Source organism: Echiichthys vipera (assembly GCF_963691815.1).
Source record: "Echiichthys vipera genome assembly, chromosome: 10".
Lineage (NCBI taxonomy): Eukaryota > Metazoa > Chordata > Actinopteri > Perciformes > Trachinidae > Echiichthys > Echiichthys vipera.
In genome coordinates, this window is record NC_139835.1 from 18,292,669 (window position 1) to 18,320,186 (window position 27,518).

General features: G+C 38.7%; 3 protein-coding genes across 3 annotated transcripts; 1 reads left to right on the forward strand and 2 right to left on the reverse strand.

Annotated features, from left to right (window-relative positions):
• Positions 1-174: 174 nt before the first annotated feature.
• Positions 175-14,337, reverse strand: tlk1a (tousled-like kinase 1a; the record flags this gene model as incomplete). The annotated part of the gene is given in 23 exon segments (XM_083922008.1): positions 175-1,211; positions 1,335-1,442; positions 1,526-1,637; positions 2,126-2,261; positions 3,725-3,894; positions 4,008-4,097; positions 4,312-4,403; positions 4,492-4,573; positions 4,733-4,830; positions 5,234-5,300; positions 5,458-5,646; positions 6,302-6,438; positions 6,530-6,640; positions 6,868-6,960; positions 7,081-7,167; positions 7,253-7,348; positions 7,457-7,500; positions 7,598-7,673; positions 8,541-8,579; positions 9,488-9,559; positions 9,679-9,797; positions 14,215-14,305; positions 14,308-14,337. Coding segments are annotated over 23 exon segments (2,310 nt in total). The 3' UTR covers positions 175-1,040.
• Positions 14,338-15,729: 1,392 nt separating this feature from the next.
• mettl8 (methyltransferase 8, methylcytidine) lies at positions 15,730-19,216 on the reverse strand (the record flags this gene model as incomplete). The annotated part of the gene is made up of 9 exons (XM_083921435.1): positions 15,730-15,884; positions 16,317-16,382; positions 16,472-16,578; positions 16,884-17,023; positions 17,728-17,788; positions 18,085-18,134; positions 18,325-18,662; positions 18,765-18,856; positions 19,065-19,216. The coding sequence occupies 9 exons, from the start codon at positions 19,214-19,216 to the stop codon at positions 15,730-15,732; spliced, it is 1,161 nt and encodes a 386-aa protein (XP_083777561.1).
• A 2,029-nt stretch (positions 19,217-21,245) lies between these two features.
• dcaf17 (ddb1 and cul4 associated factor 17) lies at positions 21,246-26,731 on the forward strand (the record flags this gene model as incomplete). Its single annotated transcript, XM_083921404.1, has 14 exons — positions 21,246-21,374; positions 21,478-21,581; positions 21,954-22,044; positions 22,126-22,262; positions 22,370-22,448; positions 22,797-22,886; positions 22,979-23,086; positions 23,293-23,395; positions 23,530-23,672; positions 24,390-24,499; positions 24,791-24,878; positions 24,984-25,067; positions 26,326-26,481; positions 26,575-26,731. The coding sequence occupies 14 exons, from the start codon at positions 21,246-21,248 to the stop codon at positions 26,680-26,682; spliced, it is 1,530 nt and encodes a 509-aa protein (XP_083777530.1). The 3' UTR covers positions 26,683-26,731.
• Positions 26,732-27,518: the final 787 nt, after the last annotated feature.

Here is a 27,518-nt window from a genome sequence, read left to right on the forward strand (position 1 = left end):
AACAGAGCCACAGTGTGTCAGCGTGATCTCAAAAAATGAAGACACATGCTGGTAGACTGGCCCCTAAAATTGAGTGTATTATCAGGCGAGTATAGATTAACTAGATGAACAGACTGATTCTACACTGCCATTCGCTGGGAGGGAAAAACATTTCCTGGTATTTATTATTCACTCTTAGCAGAACTGTACAACTTGTACCCGAAGTGGAACATACAGCCCTTTGAAAAAACAAGAGCAACAAAGCAGCAAAATCAAACACTCCAGGAAACTTGTTTTGCATGGGGAAATTTTAACTCTTTGTACATGTTACTGCTGCAGTTCAAAATTTGAAAATTCACCTGTACAGCATATACAATTTCCAATTCATCGGTTATTTAATATTCCTGCATAGGATTTTATACAGTCAATTTTCTACATTTGGTTACTTTGTGCATTAAATGTTAAGTATGCTGCCCCAACCTACATGTCACTAGATGCCACTTGTATGCTACACATTACATTCTCATGGCTAAATAACTCAAATTAAAGCCTAACATTTGTGAAAAACAAAACATTTTGCCAAATCAATAGTGAAATATTTAGGGTTCTACATAACGATGACTGTCCTCTCACAGTAAATTAACTTCTAGCAGCTGAATCATTTGCACCCTGGCAGAACCATGTTATTTAATCTAAACGGCGGGCTGCCAGGTCTCCCTTCTGCCCTTTAAGGCTTTATCCATCTGCAACATATGAACGGAGCGTCCAGTCACATTTTATTCAAGGTACGTCGTCAGTTTCAGTGCTTTTATCGGACCCTAAAAAGATCCTTTTACCCATGTCCTTTTAAAACATCCCCTTACTGTCCCTTCATTGATCCAACCCGGGTAAACAAGTAGAAGCCTGGCACAGGTCAGAGGAGGCCAGGTGAGATCTCCCCACCAGTGTCCTGCTCCTCCTGTAGCTGGCGATTCCCTCTCCCTCAAGTCAGAGCCTCTGAGAAGCTCTGCAGATTCGGGAGCAACTTGGTCATTTCATCTTCTTGTCACAGTTGGAGGCTGTCAGTATGAGATGATACTGGAGGAGGCCGGTCCTGAGCCAGCGGCATTCACCTGCAGATTTCCAGAGGAGCTTGACCTCCGCATGTGAGGGAGCAGGTAAGGGTCGCTACCCATTTGGTGAACGTCGATCCGGTCCTCCTTCCTGTATGCCAGACACCGCCTTATGAAGGCCTAAGCGGAGAAATAGTATCAAAAAATCTGCAGGTCAATCAGGTGCTTTAAGATATTTTTTTCTTTAATAATAAAAGACTTATTTTAAATCGTCTGTATTCCTTTACATGCAAGTTCACCTACCTTTGCTTCATTACTGGAAACCGGCTTGACAGGGAACTGAACGTCTGTAGCTTTCAGTATGGTGTTCTCCTGCAGGATGTCCTGTTGTGACTGATTGTGGCCAAAAGGCTGTAAAAGAAGGAGCGATGCTCAATCATCATGCAAGAAATTAGAGAAACGTTCAAGGGTAGAATCTGGATTGGTCTCCTTACCTTCCTTCCATACAGACACTGAAAAAAGATGACGCCCACAGACCACACATCCACCTTATTGGAGATCTTTGGAGGTTCTTTGCCAACCACAAAACATTCAGGAGGCAAGTACCTGGCCGAAAGAAAAAAAAAAAAAAGTTGTTTTGTGGAAGGAATTTAGCACATTCCCTCTGTAAGTACTGTTATCTTTTATTTGAGCATTTCTTTTGTATGCCACTTAGCACAAAGATTGTTTTTTTTCCTCCACTACATCTATTTAACAAATGTTACTAGTTATAATCCAGATTTTACACATAAAACATAATGGGTTTAAAGAAATATGATGCAGGTATGAAATTAAACCACCCCGCAATAACACTAGTTAAACTTGGCTCGACGTGACCAACAACATTACAGTAGCGCTTACATGTTATTAATATGGCACTGAAAGCATCGCTTGCATAACCAGTACTTTTACTTTTGATACTTGTTGATAACATGCACTTTTACTCAAGTGAAAAGTGTAGTGCAGAACTTATTATACACATAATTATTATTGCTACACTGCATGTTTTCTTATACAGTATGTGGTGTATGTATACGTGGGACATTTCTTCTCACCAATAGGTCCCGGCACCCTGTGATGTCAGGTCCATCCCATCCACGCCGTAGTTGTCATCATCCATGATTTTTGACAGACCGAAGTCAGTGATTTTGATTTCCCCACAGGCTGTGCCGTCTACCAACAAGATATTGCCTTGAAATCAAAGTGAAAGAAGTCAGCACTAAGAAGTTATGGCATTTATGTACAGTAGCTATTCTAGTCTTTTCTGTTTGTATTTCACTCTGTCTTTATTTTGTCTAGAATTTATATATAGCTTTTTTTTATTAGTCTATTGTATTTGTATGTGTTTATTTTTATCACTCAGTCAATCTGTTTTTCTAAACTCTTGAGCTGATGTAACATATAAATTTCCCCGTCGTGTATCAATTGGATGACTACTTCAACCCACTAGATTAATTTACTGGACTACAAAAAAAAGTACTTGAGTATTTTCTTTCTGTGCCAATTTATACTTTTACTCCACTACATCTCAGAGGCAAATGTACTTCACTACATTTACCTTATAAATTAATGTTGACACAGAAGATATATGAAGTTAAAATATGTTTTGATATTTAAGTAGAACTGAAACAATTGGAAGAATGACACAAAATGGCATATTTCTTTTTACAATTGTTTAAGTAATTCATCATTAAATATTTCATATTTCCAGCTTCTCAAATGTGAAGATTGTTCTTCCTTTTAATAATTTTTAAATTAGATTTTGAGGTTTTTATTATTTCATTTAAAATTTAAAAAACAGAGCTGTATTCAACATTCAGAACATTATGAGTGAGAATGATCAAAAATAAACTGCAATGTAAATGTAGTGAAGTAATGGCGTTGTGAGCAGAGAATGAAGTGTTGTAATTCAAGCTTAGTGTTATGGCACATGGCCATGAAAAAACTTTGGTATTTCACATATTAGGGTGAGAGCCATGTGGAGGCTCTTTGCATTTCATGTACAGCTCCTTTAACTTAATTTTCATTATTATACTTAATTACAAGTAAAAGTCCTGCATTTAAAATTTTACTTGAGTAGTATTTGAGTACTTTTACAGTGTAGTATTAGTATGTTTACTTAAGTAAAGGATCTGAATACTTCCTCCACCACTGAGAGTAAGGGAGCACTCACACTGTCCATTTGTACCTTGCCCCGTGCTTTAGAGTGATTGTTCCCCACGGGCCGCAGCTTGAATGCGTATTGCTTATAGGTCATCACACCTCGGAGATTCAGTTTTATCTCGCAGTGTTTGAATATTTTCATCTGACCAAATCTACAGTAAACACGCATCAAACCACCATGAATCGCTCGGCGCATCTTTTTAAATGTCTGTCTCATGCATATAAACAGACATCAGGACCACCAATGCTCGTGCCTATACACGTGCGCACGCTTGTGCCCGTACGTGTGCATTTGTGCTTTACAAAAGTCTGCCCCTCTCAAACGTGCCGTGCCTGGGCGTGGTAAAGTTGTACTCACACTGGTCAAACGAACTAGACTAAACTGTGAAGCGTGCTTGGGCCAATACGAATGGACAGTGTGAATGCGCCCTGACTGATATTTTCTTGAATTGATGTGATGAGTCATCAGTTGTCCAGATGGGGGTGTTTACCTGGCTTAAGGTCGTAATGGATGATGGGGGGTTTGATTTCATTCAGGTATCTTAGTGCATTCACAATCTGCATGACTATAGACCGTGCCTCCTTCTCAGACATTAGCTTATGCTGCTTCAAGTAGAAATCCAAGTCGTTGCCTTCACAGTACTCCATGACAGTGCAAAACCTATTGATTGGGAGAAAAACACTTGATTTACTTAGAATTATAGCTCACATCTAACAGAAACCAACTGAACAGTGCTGGAGATGCATAAACAAGGATGTATCAAGTGCACTAACGTGTCTGTGTCCAGTGAGAAGTAGTCGTAAAGTTTCACGATTCGGGGGTGGTCCAGCTCCTTGTGTATTCTGTACTCTCGACATGCATGCCTGTGGAGAGGAAGATAATCATGCTTCTATTAACAGCCAAGCAATCGAGCATGAAAGTGCAGAAGACTGGCCCGTGTTGGGGCTTAAGGAGAGGAAAAACAATACGCTGAAAGTAAAAGGATATTAGAACAGCTTGTCTAAGTATGTCACATTTGAAACACTATTTATAGTACACTGCAGGTGAGGTTATACATTTCCACATGGGCCAACATACTTGTGGTAGTTCTCTTTTTTCTCTTCTCTCCAGTTCTTGTTAAGTTGGTGGATTTTCACAGCAGCGTATCGTTGCTCAGTCAAGTCAAAAGCCTGTACAACACATGCACAAAGAGTTGGCTTATAGTTGAAGAGCAATATTTCACTTTGACACCTATGACGTCAACATTTAACCACTTACCTTGTAAACTTCACTGAAACCCCCTCTTCCTAGAAGGTGTAGGAGCAGATACCGTTCATTCAACGTTGGGTGATCTTTAAATCTTTGGATGGAAAAAAACAACACCACAAAACCATCAACTTTGCCAATGTGGAAATCATCCAGTGGGCAGTTACTTAGTATCACCACTATACTAGCCTTGTCTGTACACCATGTTCCAATGTCAATGCAGTAACTGTCAAAGAAATTGATTCAGACTCACTGTGAGCTGTCTTCATTATTTATTCTCTTCAGCTCCCGAATGTGAAGGTTGCGCACTCTCTCAAGACGCTCCAGCTCCGCCTGGATCTCCGCTTCTTCCTATAAATGATTCAAACATACAATTGCACAAAAGGAACTTCAGAACTGTTGACTACAAGGAGAGGAGCCCATCAAAATCCAGTTGTACACAGCTGACTAGTTGTGTATTAAATATTAACGGTTTAATCGGTACGGAGTCTGTCAGGGGCTGCCTGTGATGCTTATTCATCGAGAAAACAATGAATGCATTGTCAAACTACAGGCTCACTCCATCCTTAGGGTGAGTCACACAAAAGGAACAGTGGTTCAGCTCAGGAAGCAGGAGAATCAGACTGAATATGTTCAATTACGGAAGACAGATTTGCTACATTATAGGATACTGACTGCAATTAGGTTGTAACTTCTTAATTGTAAAAGAACAAAACATAATATATTGTTGCTGTAAGTTCAGCATTGGACAAACCTTCTTGACATGTCCAAGACGCAGTTTGAAGATCTCTTCCTGTTCATGGTACTCTGCTAGTGTCAGCCTTTTCAGGATTAGGGAGATAAAAGTCATAGAGTCCTGTTAAACTTGCTTCACAACAGCAGGCTATGAAAAATAATACAGCCAAAACTACAATGAATTTCATACACCTGGAGAATGTCTAGTCTGATATCTGTGATTTACACAAGGCCTGGACTTACAGCTGAGGTAGGCTGGGTTTTAGAAAGGGATCACTTTCTGCTCCATTCACTGCCTTGGTTTTGCGTTGCTTTGGCTCCGAGTTTGTGGTTGGTGCTTGGGAGTTACTGGAGGATGGAGGTTTCCTCTTGGCCAGAAGTTTTCTCTGCCTCTCAATGTCCTCTCTCTGTTGGTTCATGGACTCTTGCTGTCTGTAGATGCAAAGCAGTGCTTTCTGTTAGATGAGATTAGTAGCATTTCCATTCCCATTATCAACTCACTTAATTTGACACCATGGCAGCAAATGTCAAAGTTGTAAAGTTCATTTAAGGCTGCGCTTGAAACATCATTTTCCAATAGTGATGGGAACTACGGCTCTTTGATGGAAGTCGGATCTTCTGGCTGTGTTCCTTTACTCATCATTCTTTTTTTAAATACTTTTTTAGGGGCTGGAGGTTACTATTTATCTGCGTATATAGATCAGGCATTGTGCACATGCAGCTGCCTGTCATACATGTTGGATAAAAGTGTCCTTAAAGGTGTGTTTGTCATGTTTTTAAGTGTAACAGCTGTCACCTGCAGCCTGTGTTAAATCTGATTCACCGGTTTGGGATAAAGCTTTAAATAATCAGGATTAGCGGTGTATGTGTGAAGCTCCTACAGAGAAAATTACACATGTGCCGAGAAGCTGCCAAACAATTAACTACTATAGCTTAGATAAAGAAACAGAAGAGCTTCACTGTGACAAAAATGTTTTGGAAAATGAGTGTTTCTCTAAAAGGTTAGAAAACAAAACATATTTTATAACAAAAAAAACATAACAACATGATCAATGTGACACAGACAATCTCACTGAAAGACTCTTACTTCACAAGGTTTTGGAAGGCATAGCCGTCAGTCCACTGTTCTGTGAATGAAGCTCCATGTCTCACTGTAGTGAAATGGCCTAAACGAAGTCTATCCTGCATGCTTTTCTCCCGACAGGCCTGCTTCTCCTGGGTGATCTGAACGACAATACAAAATGTGGATTTCCATGGGAGTTCGCAGACATATGTTGAGTGTTCATAAAAGGGTTATGAAAGCCAATACATTTACCTTTTCTATGAGCAACTTCTTGCTCATGGTGATACATTTATTCAAGCGTTCCTTGTACTTTTCAAGTAATTTCTGTTGTTCATCTATCTGTCTCCTGAGATCACAGTTTGCCTATGAAGCAGAAAGAAATAACTGAATCAGCAGCTGCACAAATTATTATTCTCCCAATCGGCCAATTATTTAAAATCTTAAAAATAATGTTGACTGACTAAACAAATTAAGGTCGTTGTCTTACAAAGCATTGCTTTGGCAAACTTTGTCCAATTGTTTTTGCATTAAAGTAACATCAGCTAAGCCTTATCAAGCCTTTCTGCAATAGAGAGAGACCTTCTTCTTACCCTTAGCAAATCGTCTATCCTCCCCTCCTTCTTCTCAAGGTCTAGATTCTTAGTGCTTTCGAGGGCAGCCAACTTCAACACTGTGAGGTCAGTCTAGAGTCGAAAAAAAAAAAGAAGTGGTTTAAAAACTTGCCTAGAAACTTCACAAACACATTTAAGAGTGATTATAAGAGCTGGTGGCATCCACACCATCCCCAATCACCCCCCCCTCACCTGAACAAATTTGACTGCTAGTTGCTTTGGATGACTCATGTGGTCCCCAAAAGAAAGACTAGTAGGAGATGAGCTATTTTGTCTAACCTGCAACAGAAGAGAGAGCACTTCGTTTATAACAGGGCAAGGACAAATTCAAAGCTTTTTGAGTACAAGTTTTGCCGTAACTTACAGCGATACCCTGAGCGGAGTGGGAATGTGAGTTCTGGGGTGAGCGAATCACTGGTGGGAGACCTCTCACAGGACTGGACCCATTTCCTCCCTGGAACTAAAAAGGATAAGAGAAGGAAGGTGACATCACTACCAAACATTTGATAATGTGGCTCTTTTTCGATTACAGTACTGTTATTTTAGAGACAAGAAACTGAAAACTTACATCAAAATAATCACTTATTTTGGGTCCTCGCACAATTGATTTCCCTGTAAAGGGAAAAAAATATTGTTATTTAATAAAATATTTCAAAGAGGTACTGTAAGCAAGGGTGGAAATGTAACCAATTTACCACAAGACACTCACCTTGGCTGCTCTCTGATTGGATCTCAGGTTTCCTTTTTCTGCCTCTGGCTGTTTCTGACTGTTTCTTCTCTGGGGTCTGAAAGAGAGAATTGACTTGATGTTATTGTTAAACAAATACTACACAAAAAAGCCTGTTTTGACCTATGGACTTGCTGCTGTATCTGCATACCAACCCTCAGTGCATTTACATGCAGTTTAAAAACACGATTTGGTTAAGGCAATACCCCGGTTTTTCAAATGTAATGTTAACACCTTACCCGGTTTAAATCAGGGATAACATTACCCAGTTAACAGACCGAGATAACTCCTTCAGTAACCAGACTATTGGTGCATGTATACACCTTAACCGGGGTACGCCTCTGTGTATGCTCTGTAGGTTGTAACTGCCCCCTCCCCAATCCGTGGCAGTTGATTTTTACCCGGAAATACAACAGATCAGGAAGCAACGGCGCCAAAACAACAGCAACGACACAAGCTTTACATTTAAACCGACTGAAGACTTCGCCACGGCAAGTAATGTTACTACCAAGAAGACCCATTTCTGTCGAAAAATATCCAGCCAACTTTCCAAGTTGTTGGGATTTTGACAAAAGGTCAACCGGAAGAAAAGCCATATTCCATCCAGTTGTACATTAGCAGAGCTCTACCTACTGTACAGGAGGTAGAGTTACTGGCATAACCCGGTTATTCACTTAACCAGGGCGAGACAATACTCCAGTTACTGCTGTGCACGGAAACGCAGTGTGGTGGTGTGACGCTACCGGAAGGGACAGTCAAAACAAATCCAAATGTGTATTTCTTGTAACGCTTGCAAACTGACAACCAGGCCAGTTCACACGCAGCAACAGGGCATGTGCGTTCCCGTACCTGTTACTTTTTATTTAGCCGCCCATGTTAACAGGTTAGGGCAGCCAGACTGCCTGCATGAGCATCATATACCTACCGAATAAGCAGGAGAGCTGCCTCTTTTCACATCTGACCCCTGTTAAGTGAGATGGACAAGATTTTTAGACAAATGTAAAAAAAAAAAAAAAAAAAAAAAAAGAGAAGCAACAAATAAAATGAGAACTGTATCAGATTCCTATGGTTTTCCTCCTTTTTTTTTTTTTTTTTAAATCATAAGGAATATTATTTCACACACTATGACCACCACATCTAACCATGCCATCTACAGGCATTAGTCAACAGGTGCTAGTCTGTTCTAAGTTGTCCCTTGGTGCCTTATTAGGAACGATGGCATTGGGGAGCGCTTAGCTACAGCAGTTTCCAGATTTGCATACATATCAGAGTAAAGGTTAATTAAGCGGGGCAATATATGGGATTAAAATTGCTACAAAATGCTGCTAAAATAAGTTATTGCAACCTTATGCTGAGTTCAGACTAAATGCAAAGGGAATTTTCATCTCACGTTTCTCACGTGGGATAATTTGCATTTAGTTGTGAAGCATTCTTTAGAGAAGGAGAGGCTCCAACATATCTTTCCGTCATTTCTTTCCCATCATCAACCACAGCCAAAATAACCACTCTTGCTGCTTTGTACCAGTTGTGGAATTTCTAGATACGTTGGAAAAACAAACGCTGTCCGGGTTTCATAACATCATCCGGAGGCAGACACAGCTCAGTGAATATACCACCCACAGACAGCTACAATTATTTTTTTCCCCAATTTTGATTTAACTACATCAGGACAATGGGAAATTCTAGGCAATTTATACATTTTTACCCTGTGCAAATTTGAATCTTTGGAAAATTTAATTTGTCTACAAAAAATAAAATCTGTTAGCGTTAACACAGCATTAGAGGGCATTCAGACAAGCACTCCTGCCAAAAAGGAAAAGGGGCTTCAGAGGTGTGGGTGGACTGCTAAATCATGTCAGTAGGTTAGTGTACCTCTGACTCCTTGTCGCTGGAGGATCCTAGGCTTCCAAAACTGTGATTTGAACATTCATTATTGGTCAACCCCTGCAAATATAAAATAAAAGATTATTTCAGGATAAGACGTGGACACTAAAAAAAAGTATTTTGATCAATAATTAATTTTAACTAAATGTCAAAACAATGACAGGTAAATATTCACTCACTTTGGTTCCTCCGCTTGTGCTGCCAGTGCTGCCAGTGCTGCCGCTGACCCCGCCCATAAATCGTGCCTCCAGCAGCTCCTGTCTCCGCGGATCCAGGCTGTGCAGCTCCTCCATGGTGCCTGGAAAGATTAGCAACAATTCACAGTATGTCTCAGATATTTAAGGATCAGCTTATATGAAGCCTTTGAATGCACCCACTCAAGAGCAGATGACACAGCAAGCTTGAGAGCAGAGTTGTAATAAAGATGACTTATAAACCCTGGTTATCATTTTTTAGTCTAGACGACAATATAGGCGAAGACCAAATTTAGCCCTATTCCGTAGACGCATATTCAGGATTCACTGTGTAGCACTGAGGATTAGCACTGTTTACTCCTGTCATCACAACCAGATATACTAGGAGCACCTTAATACAACAGTTAAAATAATAAAATAGTCACCAAAACAATGTATAACTCAACTTAATTAATTTCCCCCTGGGATTATTAAAGTATTTCTGATTCTGATCTGAAAAATGCAGAGGAAAAGTCCAAAAGTAACAGGCGTCTTTGTGCCACAAACACTATTATCCTGAGTCCAATGTTTCGACTGCTAGGCACTCACTGATGAATACTGTGCTCCTGTGGGACTGTTACGTGAGCTCCCTGGGCTTCAGTGTTGCTGCTGACTCAGAGGGGTCTGCCCACTAAACCTGTGCTTTCATGAGACAACCATTTTGAATCTACAAAAAGGAATCCATTTAAATGGACATATAATACATGCGTGTACAGATACATAAATTACAGAAGCTGGGCATACTTATAAGGGAAAGAAAAAAAAAACCTTGGTCAACTGAAATTCTACCTCCTCTTCTAATAATCAATCGGGGGGAAAAAATCTGCACGTTGTCTCTAGATTAACTAAATGGTCCACAGTGCACTCAGAGCACTCTACCTGGGGGCGTTTTGTACCGAGGTATGTCTTTTTTTTGCCATGCCACAATTAGGATACCGCAAAGACCGACTACATCGTCATGTACAAGACCTTGAACATATATATCTACGTATGTCCTCTTTCGCTATGTGCTTCAGCATTCCCTTCATCCAGAACATGTACCTTTTGTCAACATTTTCTGACTTGTGTGTCCAATAACGCTGTGCTTTATTGGACACACAAGCTTATGAAAGTAACACCACCGATTGCCTGACCAATGAGAATTTGGTTGGCGGTTTACTGAAAGACAGTTCCATAGATTAAGAGGTGTCGTAGTAATTCTTTATCATAACCCTCTAATCAATAAAAGGGATGCACTGATCCAATCTGATACCAATAGCTGGGCTGAGCGTATTAGACAGCTGATCCAATACTACTGTTGAATGAATGAACCGTATACCTTTCACATGTAAGTGAAGGCATCAGGCATGACAAACATTTAGCCTTCTTAAAAAAAGGGAACAAATTAACACAGATATAAACATACTTAATATTATTTATTAACAAATAAAGTATACATTAGCAGCAAAAATAAATAACTAACACTTTCATGTAAAGTGCACCGCAAACAGATATTCTAAAATGTAATAATCCCTAACCGGTGTTGCGAACATAATTGAATTGACAAGATCGCTGCAACTGTATTGCTGTATATGATATTAATAAACAAAGACATGACTGGATCGGAATACTGGATCTGCCTCATTCATCTGATAGCCCATCAGGGTATCGGAACGTTGCATCTCTAATCAATAGCCCCTTTTACACAGCATGTTAATCGCGGGGCTGTTGTACCTTAATTGCATCTCGCCGTCTGTGTGAAAGGTACAAAGACATAATGGGTGGACGAGTTGATGTCTGTGGGAATGGGAACGCTAGCAGGGCGGAACGACACACACACAGTAGTTGACCCTAAGGCAGGTCAAAAAGTGGCAAAGCATTGTTCAGAGCAGCCTAAGTTATTAAAACTTACAGGAACATATCAAGCAATTGGTCCACCATGTCTTCTCCAATCAAACAGGATGGGGGGGTGAGAACCTCTTGTCACTGCCTGTAGTTTGCTATAATTGGTTGATCAGCGTATCTTTATTGGAGAAAAAAACCTGATGCATCCGTGCAACAGCAAAGAACAGCAATGGATAGAAAGTCCCCTATAGACGATATTACCATCTCTCTGCTTTGGCAGATTGCAACATGTTCTGATCCTTTACAATCTAACATCTTCATATCGCCCAATCCTAACTACTATAATGTATCAAGTTGGCGGTTTGGGGACAAATCTCACACACTAGACATCATCACCTCTTTTGCTTCTGGTTAGGTGGTGTTCTGTGTGAAATCCACACTGGGGTACCATTACACTGCCTTTCCTGGGTTCTGTGTGAATGAACAAAAGGCCGGAGTTGCCGAGTTCCTTCATTATCTCCAATAGACCTGCTTAACCACTTACTATAGAAGCTGTGATCAAATATTCGGTTCGACTATGTAAACTAACTTTAGACAACACACTTTTCTCTGATAACACCTAAAGATAACACTTACAGTCACTACCTTCCTGTGCTTAGAGACACTTGCTCTGAAGCCAGTAATGGCAAGGTGTGCGTCTGTGTGCTCCCCGAGGCAAAAATACAACAAATTAAAACACAAAAGTAGCCAATTGATGGGAGCTACTGTGTGAACACATCATACGTGAGGTAATTTCATAAGTACCCTCTGGGGCAAAAGTACCCCTTGTTGGGAATCACTGAACTAGAGGAACGAGCAAGACTATTTTGAAATGAGTATTTACAGAAGTGCTAAATATTTAGCCCTGTAATTACAAGACGTTAGAGACAAGTGCATAGAGAGACAAGTTTTCTCACTTTATTTGCAACTATTCAAATAAACAGCACAATTTCCACCTCAATACAGTTTGACTTTAACTCATTAAAGCCCTCCTTCACTCAAACATGTTTTTCTTCTGTTTCTGGACAAAATGTCTGACATTGACTGTACAGACTTTTATCTGTGCAAATTTTTTTCTAGCAAAACACATTCCTCGACTAAAGAAGCAGATGTCTGTGCATTTCTCTGAAATTGCTAATTACTGTCTAATGTGTGAAACACTATTCACCGGAGTGACAACTTCGACTCAACACCATCAAAGAAACCTTTAAAGCCCTTCCTACTGCTGCTTCTCGGAACAATCAGAGTCCAGCTGAGATGACTTCATAATCATATCCAACTTTTCACCCCGAAAAATGCCAGTTTCACATCCCAACTACAAATCAGCTGTGTGATATACCTCAAGGATTTCCCTTTGTTTAAAAAGGGCCTCAGTACATAAGTATTATCTATATTCAAGGCCCCTGCAGGAACAAGCGGTTGAACCCTTATAACTCTTGCTGTGGATGGCATTTTAACTCCATGCTGCTCAGCAGGGCGACCACCTGTTTATGGCAGACACTTGGAAAGCATTACAAATCTCTGGCATGAACTTTGTTGGATTGCTTCCAACGTAGGTTCACTCACTGGCAATTTAAGAAACTACACAGACAACAATAATATCCCCATTTTCAATATCTAACAGTGTCATACTGAGGGATGCAGGCAGCCATCATTGATTAATTCAAACCAATGCATAGATAACACTGATACTGCTAAGGAAATGAGAAGCTACCTCAATGTGCAAAGCTAAGTAACTTCTGCATCTATACAATATCCAGTGAAAACTACTGAGGGTGCAAATAAGTGAAATTAGTATAAGTGACAACTACATTGGGTCACCAAAAATAACCGAATAAGCATCAGCTAGTTAGATCCCGTGTGAGGTTAGCATGCTGCACAGTTCATAGCAGCCCGTATCCCATGGGTGTCCCCCTCATTGTTGGGTTACATGACGGTATTTACTCCAAGTTAGTAATACTTAACAAAGGTCAAACAAGGCTACCTACCATCCGATGCAGCAGATCCTATAGCAAATGGCTATATTAAAGACCATGACTACACTTAAATGTTAGATAGGTTACATACTGTCATGTTTTAAGCCGATCTACCTTGTGTACCGTTAAGATGATGATTAGTTACACACGCACAGCAATATTATCGGGACCACTGTTGGTAGGGAAACGCCGGTCTACACGCACACAAAGGATTGCAATGCACATCTAATTTGTCCGGTGATATAACGTCAACCATCACCCAAAAATGCTTGATTTCCCATTTTACATCCATGTGTAACTTAACTAGTGTTTGCTCTCATAACGGCAGCATGCTTTAAAGAAGGATGCAGCGACTACAGCAGTTAACCTTTCTGTTCCTGTTCAGGTTTATCGCCATTATACACGTATTTGTCTTTAAGGTTACTGCACTGGCCTGAGCACTGAGACGGTCCTGTGTCTTCAGTGCTACTAGCTAAAACAGGCTCAATTGACTTTGGAGCTGAGGCGTTAGGAGTGTAACGTTAGCTAGCAACGCTAGTTTCGGCTCGGTCGTTTTTAACACTATTTGCCTTTCGTTCTGCACAAATCAACCTAAACGAGCAAGCAGAAAAGACATACACGTCTTAAATGCGTTTAACGATACCTTCCTGGGCCTTCACCGCCGCCGTGGTATCTTGCTGAAAAGACAGTCCGTGTTGGGGACGTGGAGAGAGCTGGGACCAAAGATGGCGCCCCCCTCCAAACTTCCACTACTTTGGACACTCATCAAAGCTACTTTTCAGTGTGTTGTTAACTGCAGCGCACACGGTTAATCTTTTACACACGGGGCTGTGAAATTAACCGGCTGACATAGTTTGATTTCACATGGGCACAGGCGACTATCTGTGGGTTAAAGTGTCTGATTATTATCTGTTTTTAGGGCACAAACCTCTCCACACCTCAGCAGTGCGTCCTGGCTCCAGGGACACCTCTCTCGGTCTTCAAGTGGTTGCCTATGAAACGTCATGAATGCATCGTGTGCAAAATTCTTATCGCGAGGGTGATACATTTTTTTCACAACGTCAATAACAACATGAAGAAAAAAAGTCCAGACTACTTTTAAATGACACGCACTAGTGCACACATGAACTATGAATACCGTTACCACATTTTGTGTACAAGTTGTAGACTGTAAATTCTGTTGAAAACTTTTATTTCTTAAAACAATAAATGTCTGTTGGACGATATAAAAAGGTCCTAGAAGTCGATTTCAGCAAGAGAATAAACAAAAATGATGACTTTAACTATATATATATATATATATATATATATATATAACGTCAAAAAAGAAATGTAATCATTCTGACCTCATTCATAACTTTATATGATACATGTTTGACGTGCTATCTCATAATTGTGACTTGACTTGTGACAGAATTAGACTTGAAGTTTTTTTTTATCATTTATTTCAAAAATATCATGTAGTTTTCAAGTCTTCTGTAATATGTGGCCCAACTTAAAGATTAAAATAAGGAAACCTTAACGTTATTCCTTTCGTATTAAAAACTATCAAATCCAATGCATTTTCACTGTATTTCCTTGTTGACCTCACAAAGTTATTTCAACATACTCAGCTCATTACAATCAATATCTGACACACACACACAAATATATATATATATATGTATATACATATACATATATATATAGTTGGACGATATCAAAAGTCAAAAATTTCAGCAAAGAAAATAAGTCAAACTTCAAACAAAAAATCCATCATGTCAAAAATGAATGGAATAAATCTGACATATTCATAACTTACTACCATACATATTTGCCATATCTCATAATTGTGTAATATCGTCTACCTTAAAGATGAAAATAAGGAAACTTTAATTTTATTCCTATCATACTCAAAAATATAATTTTTTAAAGTCTGATGCATGTTCACGGTATTTCCCCCTGCGGATGCAATATTCTCAGCTCATAGATATTAATTCAGTGATCAACAGTATGTAAAACCAGATAACACCACAACTTTGTTTGACAACATTTGTACGTTTATTATACACAGTTTTGTCACACATACTTCTTTGGTAAAACAAAAACTGTTTTTTCAAGAAAAAATATTTAAAAAAGGCATAGTATAGCTCCAAATGATGCCGTATATGGTGGGGTGTTAAGATGGTGAGGGTGGATATGGTTTCCTGTACTTGCTCTGCATCCAAACCCGGTGCATTGCAACTTTCTTCCCTCTGTTCACTTGGAGTCGTCTGTCCTCCAGATTCTGAATTTTCTCCAGTCCAGCATTGGAAAATAAATCATGAACTTCTTCTGTAAAAAGACATAAGATAAAACAGTCAGCAGGGCTGTCTTAGGTCAAGAGTTCACCCAGATAAATTTGACCAGACAAAAATAAAAATGAAAAATAATATTAAATAAATAAATTGTTTTAACACCATTTGATTTATTGAGTTAACTGTTCATATACATTTGTTTGTTTATTTCCCAACGTTAACCTCTAAATACTGGTTTAAACCCCTTTGCTCACTGCCAAGAGTAAATATTCTGTTGGGGAAAATAATTACTTATTTATTTATTTAAATTAAATGTCACACCAGTACCCCAAATACTCAACCAAGTACAGTTCAAACTCCCCCAGCTTCCTAAAGCCTTAAAATTCCCAGAAATCAAGGACATGACTTCAGTTTCCTCAATGGTCGCAACGGCCCTGTCAGCAACAAGTTACACCATGTAAGGAAATACCTTTTGTGAAAAAGTACACGCAGGTTCCATCTCCACGTGTGTAGAAATTCTCCGATAAGCACCGCCCTGGTTGTAAGAGAAAAGTCAGTAAGTAAGAGTAGTAGATTAGCTAAAGAAGGCTGTATTCAGGCGTGTGTTACTATTTGGAGGCTCACCCTTCTTAAACCTGAGTTGTGAGAAGTCATATCTCCCATAATCACGGAAGAGGAATATCCCTCCATGTTTTAGATATGTAGATAGTCGGTTCACAATTCCTTGCAGTCTGTCAATGAAATGTCAATTACTGAACAATAATGTATGACAGGGCTGCGGCTAATGGACAAAATAATAGGCTATATGGGAAATATATGAATTAACAAACCAACACACAAGGGAAGTATTACAAGCAGTTGTGCTCTGTGACATAACACAGTTAGAGTTATATTTGGGTTTTGTAATAACATTTAGACAAAGCCTGGGAAAAGTGGGTCAGGTGCAGTTATATGAGTTGTGGAGAGGTCCACAGAGAGGTCCTGGAGGTGAGAAATTATATCATGCTGTCCTCTGTCTGGTTTAACCTTCACCTACCGATCCGGATGAATAGAAGAGAGCACGAAGATGGTGAGAATAACATCCAGGCTCTGAGGAGGGAAGGGAAAGGAGGCCATCTCCTCACAAATATCATGGACAAAGGCATGACACACAGAGTCATCGTAGTCTGAATGGTCCTATATGAGGAAAATAAAGTAGACTAGATCCCAAACTGTCACGCAGAGTAAAATTCCAAAAGGTAACTCCGACACACGTTCAGTGTTTGCATTGGAACTATCCATAACATTTCTAAATTTCAGAGGTATTGAAGCAACTAATGTCCTCTTTCTTCCTTGCCGTTACATCCCTCTCATATTGTAAATAAACAAGGGCACTGACACTTTGACCTTTGCACTCCTTCTGTGAGTGGCTGCTTATCAGAAATGTATTTACTATATAGTTGTGCACTTATTTTAAGTCAGGTTAAATATAAATGCACAGTATCGCACTTAATGCTGCTATAAATAATCCAATAAATATATTATATAAAGTGACATCAATTAAAAGTTGTTTGAATTATGAAATCTCAATCATGGACTGGAAGGCTCAGAGATTGACATCATTCATCAACAGCTTTATAATTAATGAATTACATGTGTTTATCAAAAGATAATGCAATCTGTCTAAATAATGTATTTTAGCAGTCTATGACATGGGGGAACAATATAATCCGATATTGTCCACATGACTATAAATAGTTGCTCGTTTGACTTAATATTCTGTAGCTCTGGCTGTTTTTGTAACATAAGTAATATAAGTCAATATTGCTTTGAATAAATATATTATTAATTTTAACCTCAATACAGTACTCTTCATGTTCATACCAATTAGAAAAGCTTACCTTGACAAGCTGAATGGCACATGGGGAGAAGTCACAACAGTATAAAAATGCATCAGTTTCTCTGTGAAACAAAACAGCCAATTTAACAACAACAATAACCTACAATTACAGTACAACTTATGACTATAAACTGAAGCCAATATTTTTATATTTATTGCCTATTGCCAAAAATGATAAAAATGCAACCTCTGCCTTTCTGGTAAAATGGTAATTAAACTGTATTTTACTTGTCATTATTGTGTGTATTTGATTCTGTAAACTTATGTTGCACTGAAAATTGCCATTTGATCCACAATGATGACGTTGAAATGGTTATCTTCAATGGATTATGTGAAAATATCTCAAATATTTACTCACTTTATGGAATTAATGATGGGGAATGCACTGTTACCCACCCCACACCCAACCTGTAAAGAAAAAAAATACATTTTGTGGATATTTGTTATTCATTTGTTAGTGCTGTTATCTAACACGTTTACTGTAGTATAGCAACTTGCAGCCTGCTACTTTTTATATGACAACTGTGTAATGGTCCACATGCAACAGTCTATATTAAACCTATTAAAATCACGATCAATACACTTGAGTTTTAAAAACCTCCAAGATCCTGAAAGATGCATCCTGGCCAGGGAAAGCAGTTATCTGTAGGGCAGTGTCATTTTGTCCTGGTGCTGCTGTCTGATGATCAGAGGTGTCTGTATTTCTGCGATGGTGTTTGGAGCTGTTGTGTTGCTGGTGTCTCGTCTCTGGGTCTGTGCTGGATCCAGTAGCTTGTGGCAATGACACCAAACACCTGTTTGTGGCTTGACTTTTTTCACCTGAAGGAAGTAGTTCTGGAAACTCTAAAGATAGCCACTTGCGATCTTTAAAGAACTTATCCTGGTGCATTTCGTAAAAATTGTTCCAGTATTGGCAAGCCTCTGTGTCAAATGTACCTGTGTGAAAAAGATTTAAAGATAGCTTTCACAAAAGTTAACACCAATCAACTATCAACAATCTAACTTGGAAAAATATTTTTTGCAGGAATTCATTCTTGCCTTGTTCCTCTAAAGGGATTTGTATACAGGAATTCTCTTTTGCCTTCTGCCGTGCATTTTCTTTATCCTCTTCTGTCCATTGCACATGATCCCTAAAATATGAATACATCTGTATCAAACTGTATCAAATAAAAGAAAATATAAAACTGTAAAAAAAAAACCGTTGTGTTTTAACGTTGATCTGAAGGCTCTCAACTGTAACCCTAAATTTCAGCTGTTGTTTAAAGTAGACAAACTTCTGTAATCCTATTATACAGATGGGTGAAAAACTAAAGCCGTACGATACTGTACATCACTGACCACATGTTGTGCTTAAAGACGTCATCAGGACTGGTAAGAATCCGTGAACCCAGTGGAGCTGAAGGTCTTTCTCCTGTGCTTTTTAATCTTGACGACAATCTGCTGAAAGCTTTCGCCAATTCGGCTACGGAAAAGTGCCGCAGTTTATGCATTTACTCTGTAAAAACACAGAAGAAGTGTTATATTTGAAAATGCACGCACCTATGGCTAATAAGGCTCATGGAAGCTAGTGCTGGTTAATGAAAACAAGAATATTTTGCTGCTGTACATTGTCATCAACATCTTTATTTATATTGTTTTCTTCTTTATCACATGTATTTGATTTTCATGAACACTTTCCTGTTTTAATATAAATACATTCAAGCAAAAATGACAACAGAACCATATATTAAATTGGAGTTAAAGCTACGACACAGGTACTCTGTTAAGAACTTAGCTGAAAAAGTACCATCTTTGTGTTGTTGTTTTTGTTGAGAACAAATTTCATATTGCCATTAACTGCCCCATATAGCCTACAGTGACTTAAGGGGTTGCCTTTTATAAACATACAGTTGTTTTCATAAATTTATATAAATAGTGCCAGTCTGTTGAAAAAGGAGTTTTTTGTTTAGGCAAGATTAATAGGTGATTAAGGCAGAACACACTGTATTCTCGACTGTTAGTGTTAGTGATGTTTTATAATGACCCCACTCAGACTTTGTCCAAATCCACATAACTTTATTTAAAATTCTTGTGGGGATCTCAAGGTTTTCACATGCAGGCTGAATTTCTACAGTGTCCGTAAATTCATGCACAAAACACCTGGAATATTTAACATCATAGCGAGGGTGTCTATGTTCCCTCAGCCCTGTCTTTCCTGATCTATATGTTCCCTCAGATCTATAATACAACGTTGACTGAGGGAACACAGGTGCTGAATTTTAGCTTATATTGAGAGTTGGACCAAGTCAATACTAATTGACGGACTGACAATATACTAATACAAAACAGTCAAACCGTGTCAAATGAGATTATTTTATCAAATTTAAGGACATATAACACAATGTTGAGGGATGGTTTCCATGGGCAACCATATACAGTCTCTCTATGGTAACCAACGGACAGTGGAGAGGAGGGCGCTAATGTTCCAAGATGGCTGCCGTGTGCCTTGATCTTTTCAGTAGAAGAAGACGCTCGTGGAAGAGCATGGAGGGTAGTTACCGGTAGCTACCTAGCTAGCTCGCATTGCTAGTTAACTGATGCGACATGGTTGTCCACCAATCCACCTTTTAACTACTTATACCCCTGTTTTGTTTTTCTTCCCTGGACAACTCAACTACTAAACCAGGTACGCCTTTTGAACGAAGTACACAATATATTGAGGCTTTAGTTAGCGTCATAGCTAACGTCCGCTGGTAACTTTCCGTGTTAAAGCCCAGGGAGGAGGTTCAGTGGTCCCGGGAAGATGGAGCTCAATGAGAGGTTCTAACTGTACCGCTACATCACGGTGGGATACCATATTACATTAGACCTTACCTGGCTCTGATATGCTGCGTTTCTTTCTTTCTTTTCTAGTTTTTTTGGCGCTTGACAGATGCATGTTTTGGCGTATTACCGCCACCAACTTGTCTGGAGTGTGGATCAAATAATATTACCTATGTTAAAAAATCAAAACGAAATAAATACGATACTAATCATAATAATAATAATAACCTATATATTGTCAAACAAACTATTCACCCTGAGAAAATGCAATAGGATTTGAAAGTACCTACTTAATTATATTGTAAAAATATCTATTAAATCAAACTGTACTTTTTCTTTTTTGAATCATTCACTTGTATTTCTCTTCCTCACATACCTCTCACAATGTATAAAAACATGCTCTATTGTCTGCCTGTATTATGCCTATTGTAAAAAAGAAAGTGTGCTGTTCAGAACAGTGTTGCCAGATCTGATTCTTGATATTGCTGTCTCCTATTTTACTATTTTGTTTTTTTCTGCACATCTTATTACTACCACTTTCCTTTGGACTCCGTAGAACTACTTCCTCCCATTGCTTTTGCCATCTTTCTTTCAGTCTTCGCTTAATAATGCCTTTGATTCCAGTGCCTGTGCTGCTCCTGGGAGTCAGCTGAGGTTGTTTTCTCCTGTCATGCTACTGCCTCACAATCCTCTTGTAGAGACAAGTGCCACCTGGTGATGGCGCTGTACCGGAGAAAAAGAGCTGTAAACGCCATTGAACTGTTGGACCGGAGGAACAGAGGTGTCAGGGATGCTGGCGCTCTGATCAGACTCAATATGAAGGTCCTTAGAGGTATCATTCTCCAGGTAATGGGGAAATGATGCTTGTAGATAGCCACTGTAACCATCTGGTTTCAATGAATGTTTTGGTTACTAATACATCCTCTTCTTTGTTATTGTTACATTGTAGGACAACAGGGATTTCATTAAAGCATGGAGCAAGACCTCAAAATCCAAAATTATGTATGAAAATGGTAAAATCTACTTTGAAAATTACCAGAACTGCTACAGTTGGTAAGTATCGTGTGAGTAATTAACTTGAGTTCTTTTCTTAAACAGACACACAATACAAAACAATACCTTAGAGCTGCAGATAAATTGCAGTATCTTTATAATTGTCATACAAAAGTCTAGGGCTGTTCTCGGTTGAATACATTCTTAGTCGACTAACACAATTTTGTCAACTAATCCATTGGTTGATTTATTTGACGGATCTGAAAAACTCAGTTTCCCCACAAAGAATGTGTATGTGTATATAGAGTGTATATCATCATGACATTTATAGAGTACATGATATTCGGGTGTAAAAATATACAGGGATAAAGACAACTGGATCAAAGGTTTACACTCTGACACACAATGAGTGATTAAATCTTCTGGTTTCAGCGTTCATTCAAAGCCTCACCTTCTATACAGCCTGCCTAGGAGATCTAAAGTTGAGAAATTTGAGGATGCCTTGCTGTGTCAGAGCCCACTTGTAAGTGAAATCAGACTAAAGCTGAATTTCCAATCACCAGATTTTTACCAACCCACGTTTAAATCGTTGTTTCATTGACAGGACAACACATTAGCCTCCCCCTCTGATCATAAACCCAGCCTCTTGGCTTTGACAGCCGATAACTGGCTGTATCGCCTGTCAGCTGAAACGGGAGAAGAGCTGCAGAGAGTTTACCTCTCTTCAAGCCATAAGTTCAGGTATCTTAAAGGCTCCGAGTTCTCAGTTCTCAAAGTGGATATTAATACATTTTTTTTCAGTTTTAGTTCCTTTAAAAACATTTGAACTTGATGTTGTGTTTTGGTAGGTATCTCGGCTGGGATGTTTCTCAAGAGATGTTCTATGTTAAATCTGTTCAAAACAAAGAAACGTCTTTAGCACGACAGGTAAGTTATTTTCAAAAATCTCGTGCCCTATTGAATATCACCAGTCAATGCAGAAAATAAAAAGTGCCCCTTACAATTTCTCAGAACTGAAGGTGATTTCTTTGAATCACTAGTTTTGCCCTAAAATCAAGTATATTACATTTAAAATAATCAGGAAATCATTAGAAGCAGCGCATGCTCACATTAGAGTTGGAATCAGTGAAAGCTAAGCATTTGTTTCTTAATTAATTAATTAAGCTTTTTTTATGGATCAACCAATTGATTGATTCATCTTTCTACATGTCCCAGGAAGGGATCTCTTATGTGGAAACGATAGAACAGAATACCTTCTTTGTTTTTAATTCACAGGCAGGTATCACTCAGAATACGCTGGTGCGCCTGGCCATCTTTAATGTCTTCCCCTTACAAATTGTTGGAATTTTGGAGATCAACAAAAAGGTATGAACATTGGTTTAAGGTTCTCATATTTCTTTCATATGTGCAACAGGAGTGATCTGTTAATATTAAAAATGTATGTTTTATTCATTCAGGTGTTTGGAAATGGTGTGACCGATGTTGTTCTGTCTCAAGGCGTCCTTGTGGTGTCTTACAGCAACAAGTCAGTGAAGCTGTACAGCTTTGAGCTTATTTTCCAAAGGGTATGTTTTGTTTTTCGTTTTTCCTGGAAGAGTTTCCTGCACACTGTTGAGCTGAATATATCAGATTCTTAAACTTTCCATCAGGAATACTTTTGTCGGAATAAGAAAACCTGTGAATATTTGCATATTCAGTGTTTTACCATCCTTCTGGCTCATCTTGCTGCTTACAGCTTTGCGTATCCAATTCATATTTTCTTTGTTTACAGCACTTGACTGAGAAGTTGACTCTTGGAAAGCAGAGTTCACTTCTTGGAGGCAAAACAGTGGGAGATGTTCCGTTTGGTATCCCAGTAAATATCCAGATCACAGGTGGGTCCGTTAAAAGTCTAGACAGGTGGTATCTTTGTGTTAAAGAGTTTATTAGATGTACTTGGCCACTGTAAGCAGGAATGTTTTTCTTTACAAAGTGAACATGATCAGTTTGTATTTGTCTTATTGCGCAGATTGCCCTCCAGTGCTTTTCGAGGTGTCATGCGCTGATAACAGTTTCCAGGTTGGAGGCTACCCGTGGCACTACATCTACACACCACCGCATAAAAATCACAAGGGCACTCACCACATCTGTTCACTCAAAGATAGCACTATGGTAAGTTTAAAGAATCCTATTTAACCATACACTGTAACATGATGTTTAATAATAATTTAGTACACAATCATACTTGACTACAATAGATAAATATCCCCAATCTTGTTTTGTGATGGACCACCAAATTGTCCAGAATTAAGGAAAGTGTTAGGATAAGAAGAGGAATCCTCAATCCCACCCAACCACTTTTGTTCACATCTCTTCTGTGTGTGTAACACGAGCCTCTGTGTAGTTTCTTCTATATTTTTTCCAGATTTACTGTCGTTGACGACAGAAAAACATAAAATTTCACATGAATAGTTCAAAACCTAATTATTAAACCGTTTTGTGTCACGCCCTAAATCTGCCCCAGAAGCAATATTTTACATAACCACATATTAAGTGATATGAAGTGGTTAGACTGTACTCAAACAATAGAGTTTGAATAGAGTATCACTTGCACTAAGTAACTCAAGTGTTGCCTTTCCACAATGGTACTATGGACTATGAAATGCACAAATCCAGTTGCACTTAACAAAAAAAGTGTTGTTAGATTAAAAGTGAAAAAACAACATTTGACTTGCCTGCTACTTTTCATTTTTTATTTTAAAAAGAACTGCAAGAGGAAAGCTAGTCATTATTAATTGCTCATGGTAATATGTGCCGTTTGCTAAAGAATTAATAATGCAATTCCCAGTTAGTGAGTTAATGTGATACTTTTTAATTTGATAAAATTAGGCAACAAATGGAATACAAAACATGAACTGCTGCTCTCTAGAGAGTGATGGGATCTTCTTCCACCCTGACGACTCAGGAAGGATCATTCATGTTGGACCTGCCACCATAAAGTGAATATTACAATCAACTTTTTTATAACAAAATTAATGAATGATGCATGGAAAGTGTGGTGAATCGTCTGTGGTGTGGAGGCAAATACAGTATATCATACTAAAGGCATCTTAAGACATTCCTATTGAGTAAAGAATTAAAGCCTCACAGAGGGGTTCTCCTTAGCCCCTGTCACTAAAACCAATAATCTCATGTTCTTTACTGCATATACTAAATAGTGTTTTTTTTGTTTTAACTTTCAATTATCTTGTAATACTGGACATGTTCCACATAACTTTGTTTTCCTCCAGCATGCTAAAAATCCTTGGTGACCTGAACAGTGGTTTGCCATCAAAGGTAATTGAGGATTTCTCTATGACAACCCATCGAAACAACAATGTAAGTGTCATTATTTACCTACTACGTGCTGTACCCACTACAGACTTTACCTTAGCCTCATGTATGTGCGGTTAACATTTTTTTCCTGCTTTCCATCTACTTCAGCCTTCCTCACAAGTCACTGTCACCTCATCAGGCCGCACGGTGAGAAAAAGATTCCAACAGCTGGATGATGACCCAGAACAAGAGGTAAGTGATTACGCATTCATTACTGGTCCAATATCTCTGTAAAGAATATACTTACAGTGTTGTTTTTTTAAAACAAGTAAGATGTACATGAATACAGTAAATTTTATAATTAAACATTGTATATATACAGTATATATAATAAACATATCCTGTCTTCTCAAGCCCGGACACAAATCTAATCATTCATGTTTTTTCCAGGTTAAAGTGTAATTCTGGCGCAAAATCATCCCATGGTCTTTTTCGGCACTTACAGCATGAGAAGAGTCCCTACATATAAAACAAAGCATCAATGGGCTCCTACCTTTTGGATTGCATTTGGTAATTGACTTAAATGGACTTTACCAAATGCAATCCATTGATGCTTCGTTTTATGTGTAGGGACTCTTCTCATGCTGCTGCAGAGGTTTGGTGTTATTTTGAGCAGTATTAGTGGTTACAAAAGCTGTTTTAATGCCCTCACCGTACTGCCCCGAGTTAATCAGTGTTCGCCACGTCCGGCTGTTAGCGCCCCTTCCGGATTTCTCTGTTAATAGTTCATACACAAAAAAACTGTCTCGATGGCTAATGCCGAAAAAGACCATGGGATGATTTTGCGCCGGAATTAAGCTTTAGGTCTCTTTATATTCTGTATTTTTCTTATCTTTACCAAACCTCATGAAAAGACCAGAAGCAGCAATGAAACACAATACCGGAAGAAACAAGTATTACAGCTTGATTAAAAAGGAAAGAACACATTAGAATAAAGAATAAGTAGAGGTAGATTTTAGTCCATTAGCCAGTGTTTTTGTAACACTGTGCCTTCTTTGAAATCAAGTAGCTTTTGCAGCAACTAGATAAACGTCATCTTCCAATTGGAAATGGCATCAGAACAGCATCTCCATCATTCTCAAGTATTTTTTTTTACACATGAGAACAAGTTTCTAGTGGCATTTTCAGGGTTTAGGATGACAGCGTGATTTCTTCGATGAATTGTTTTGTGCTAACACATTTCAAAGAACACACCATTGTTTGCTGCACCTGTAACCATTTCCATCACTACTGAGTATTATACATTTATAAAGCGTAGTGAAGTTCAACTCGAGGTCAGTGAAGACCAAGGTTTCGACTGCTGTGAATCTGTTGCTCTTTAATGCGAATGTCAATAAGGAGCAGGATACAGCGCTTACACACTTACAATATTTGGCAAAGGCAGCAGTGTTGCTTTACATACTGTAGAAGTTGGCACAGCTTCACAACAATGAGCCTTTCAATTTAACAGACGTTCCGTATTGTGGAATATGAGGATGAGCTAGACCTTTTGGCAGTGATCGTGACTAATGGTGAGGAGGGAGAAGGCAGAGCCCACATCCAACTGCATGACAACCAGAGCGGGCGGTTACTGCGGACGGTCGAGCTGGTTGAACCTTGGGACGAGGTGAGCGAGGTGACACGATTGTCAACTAAGGTTAAGCTGAAGTATGTGTGTTTGTGTACACCGAGTCATTCATGCTCTTATCTTTTGTTTCAGACTTTTCGACACGAGTTGTTCTTTGACAAAGACACGATTGTTCACATTGAACAAAAGAACTCCAACTTCTGCTGCCATGTTTACAAACTCAAGGCTGCCAGAAATTAAGTGGCCTTACTTTTTGATGTAAATAACTATGTAAATGTAAATATTTATTTCCAACTTGTACTTTTGTACGGCTGTTCTGTAAAAACACGTAATGCTGTTTTCACATCTGGATCACCGCCATTTCTTTTGTTTGAATTACATTTGATAAGCACAGCTGGTGATTATAAATCATTACTTTTCTGCACTGTATTACTGTATTTTCTGTCTCACACCTATGAACATTTTTTTACTCTCTGAAATTAAAAAATATTTAGTTACTCTTTATTTCTGCCTCCTTCTGTGTTTCCATCATCCAAATATTAAGACACTCAAAAGTTGCTTCCGTGTAATATGTATGTGATCAAAAATTGTGCCTTATCGGCTACTTGCTTTCACAACTAACAGTTCTAATGTGCTGAGGTCATGTAGTTAATAGGTAGTGCAACCTGGCTATTAATTTGAAATTACAGGTCTCGTGTCAAGCTATAGGTAAACCCAAATTTAGTAGGTTGAAGGCCCTGAAAATAAATGTCTTGAAGATACTTTTTTCTGCCAAATTAAGAATGGTTTTTGTTATCAGCAAAGACTTTTGACCCTGTCGGAACATTTTAATCCTTGGAAACGTGAACCTTGTTTAACTTGGCCTTGAGCAAAGATGTAAACTGAAATCTTTGGGGATCAAAGGTCGCAGGCATTCATTGTTGGTTTTCAGCCTTGCCGCTAACGTGCAGAGATTTCTCCCGATTCTCTGACTCTGTTGATATTATGGATTGTAGATGATGAAATCCCTAAATTCCTTGTGATTGTACATTAACAAACGTGCTTAAACTGTGGGACTATTTGCTCAAGCAGTGGTG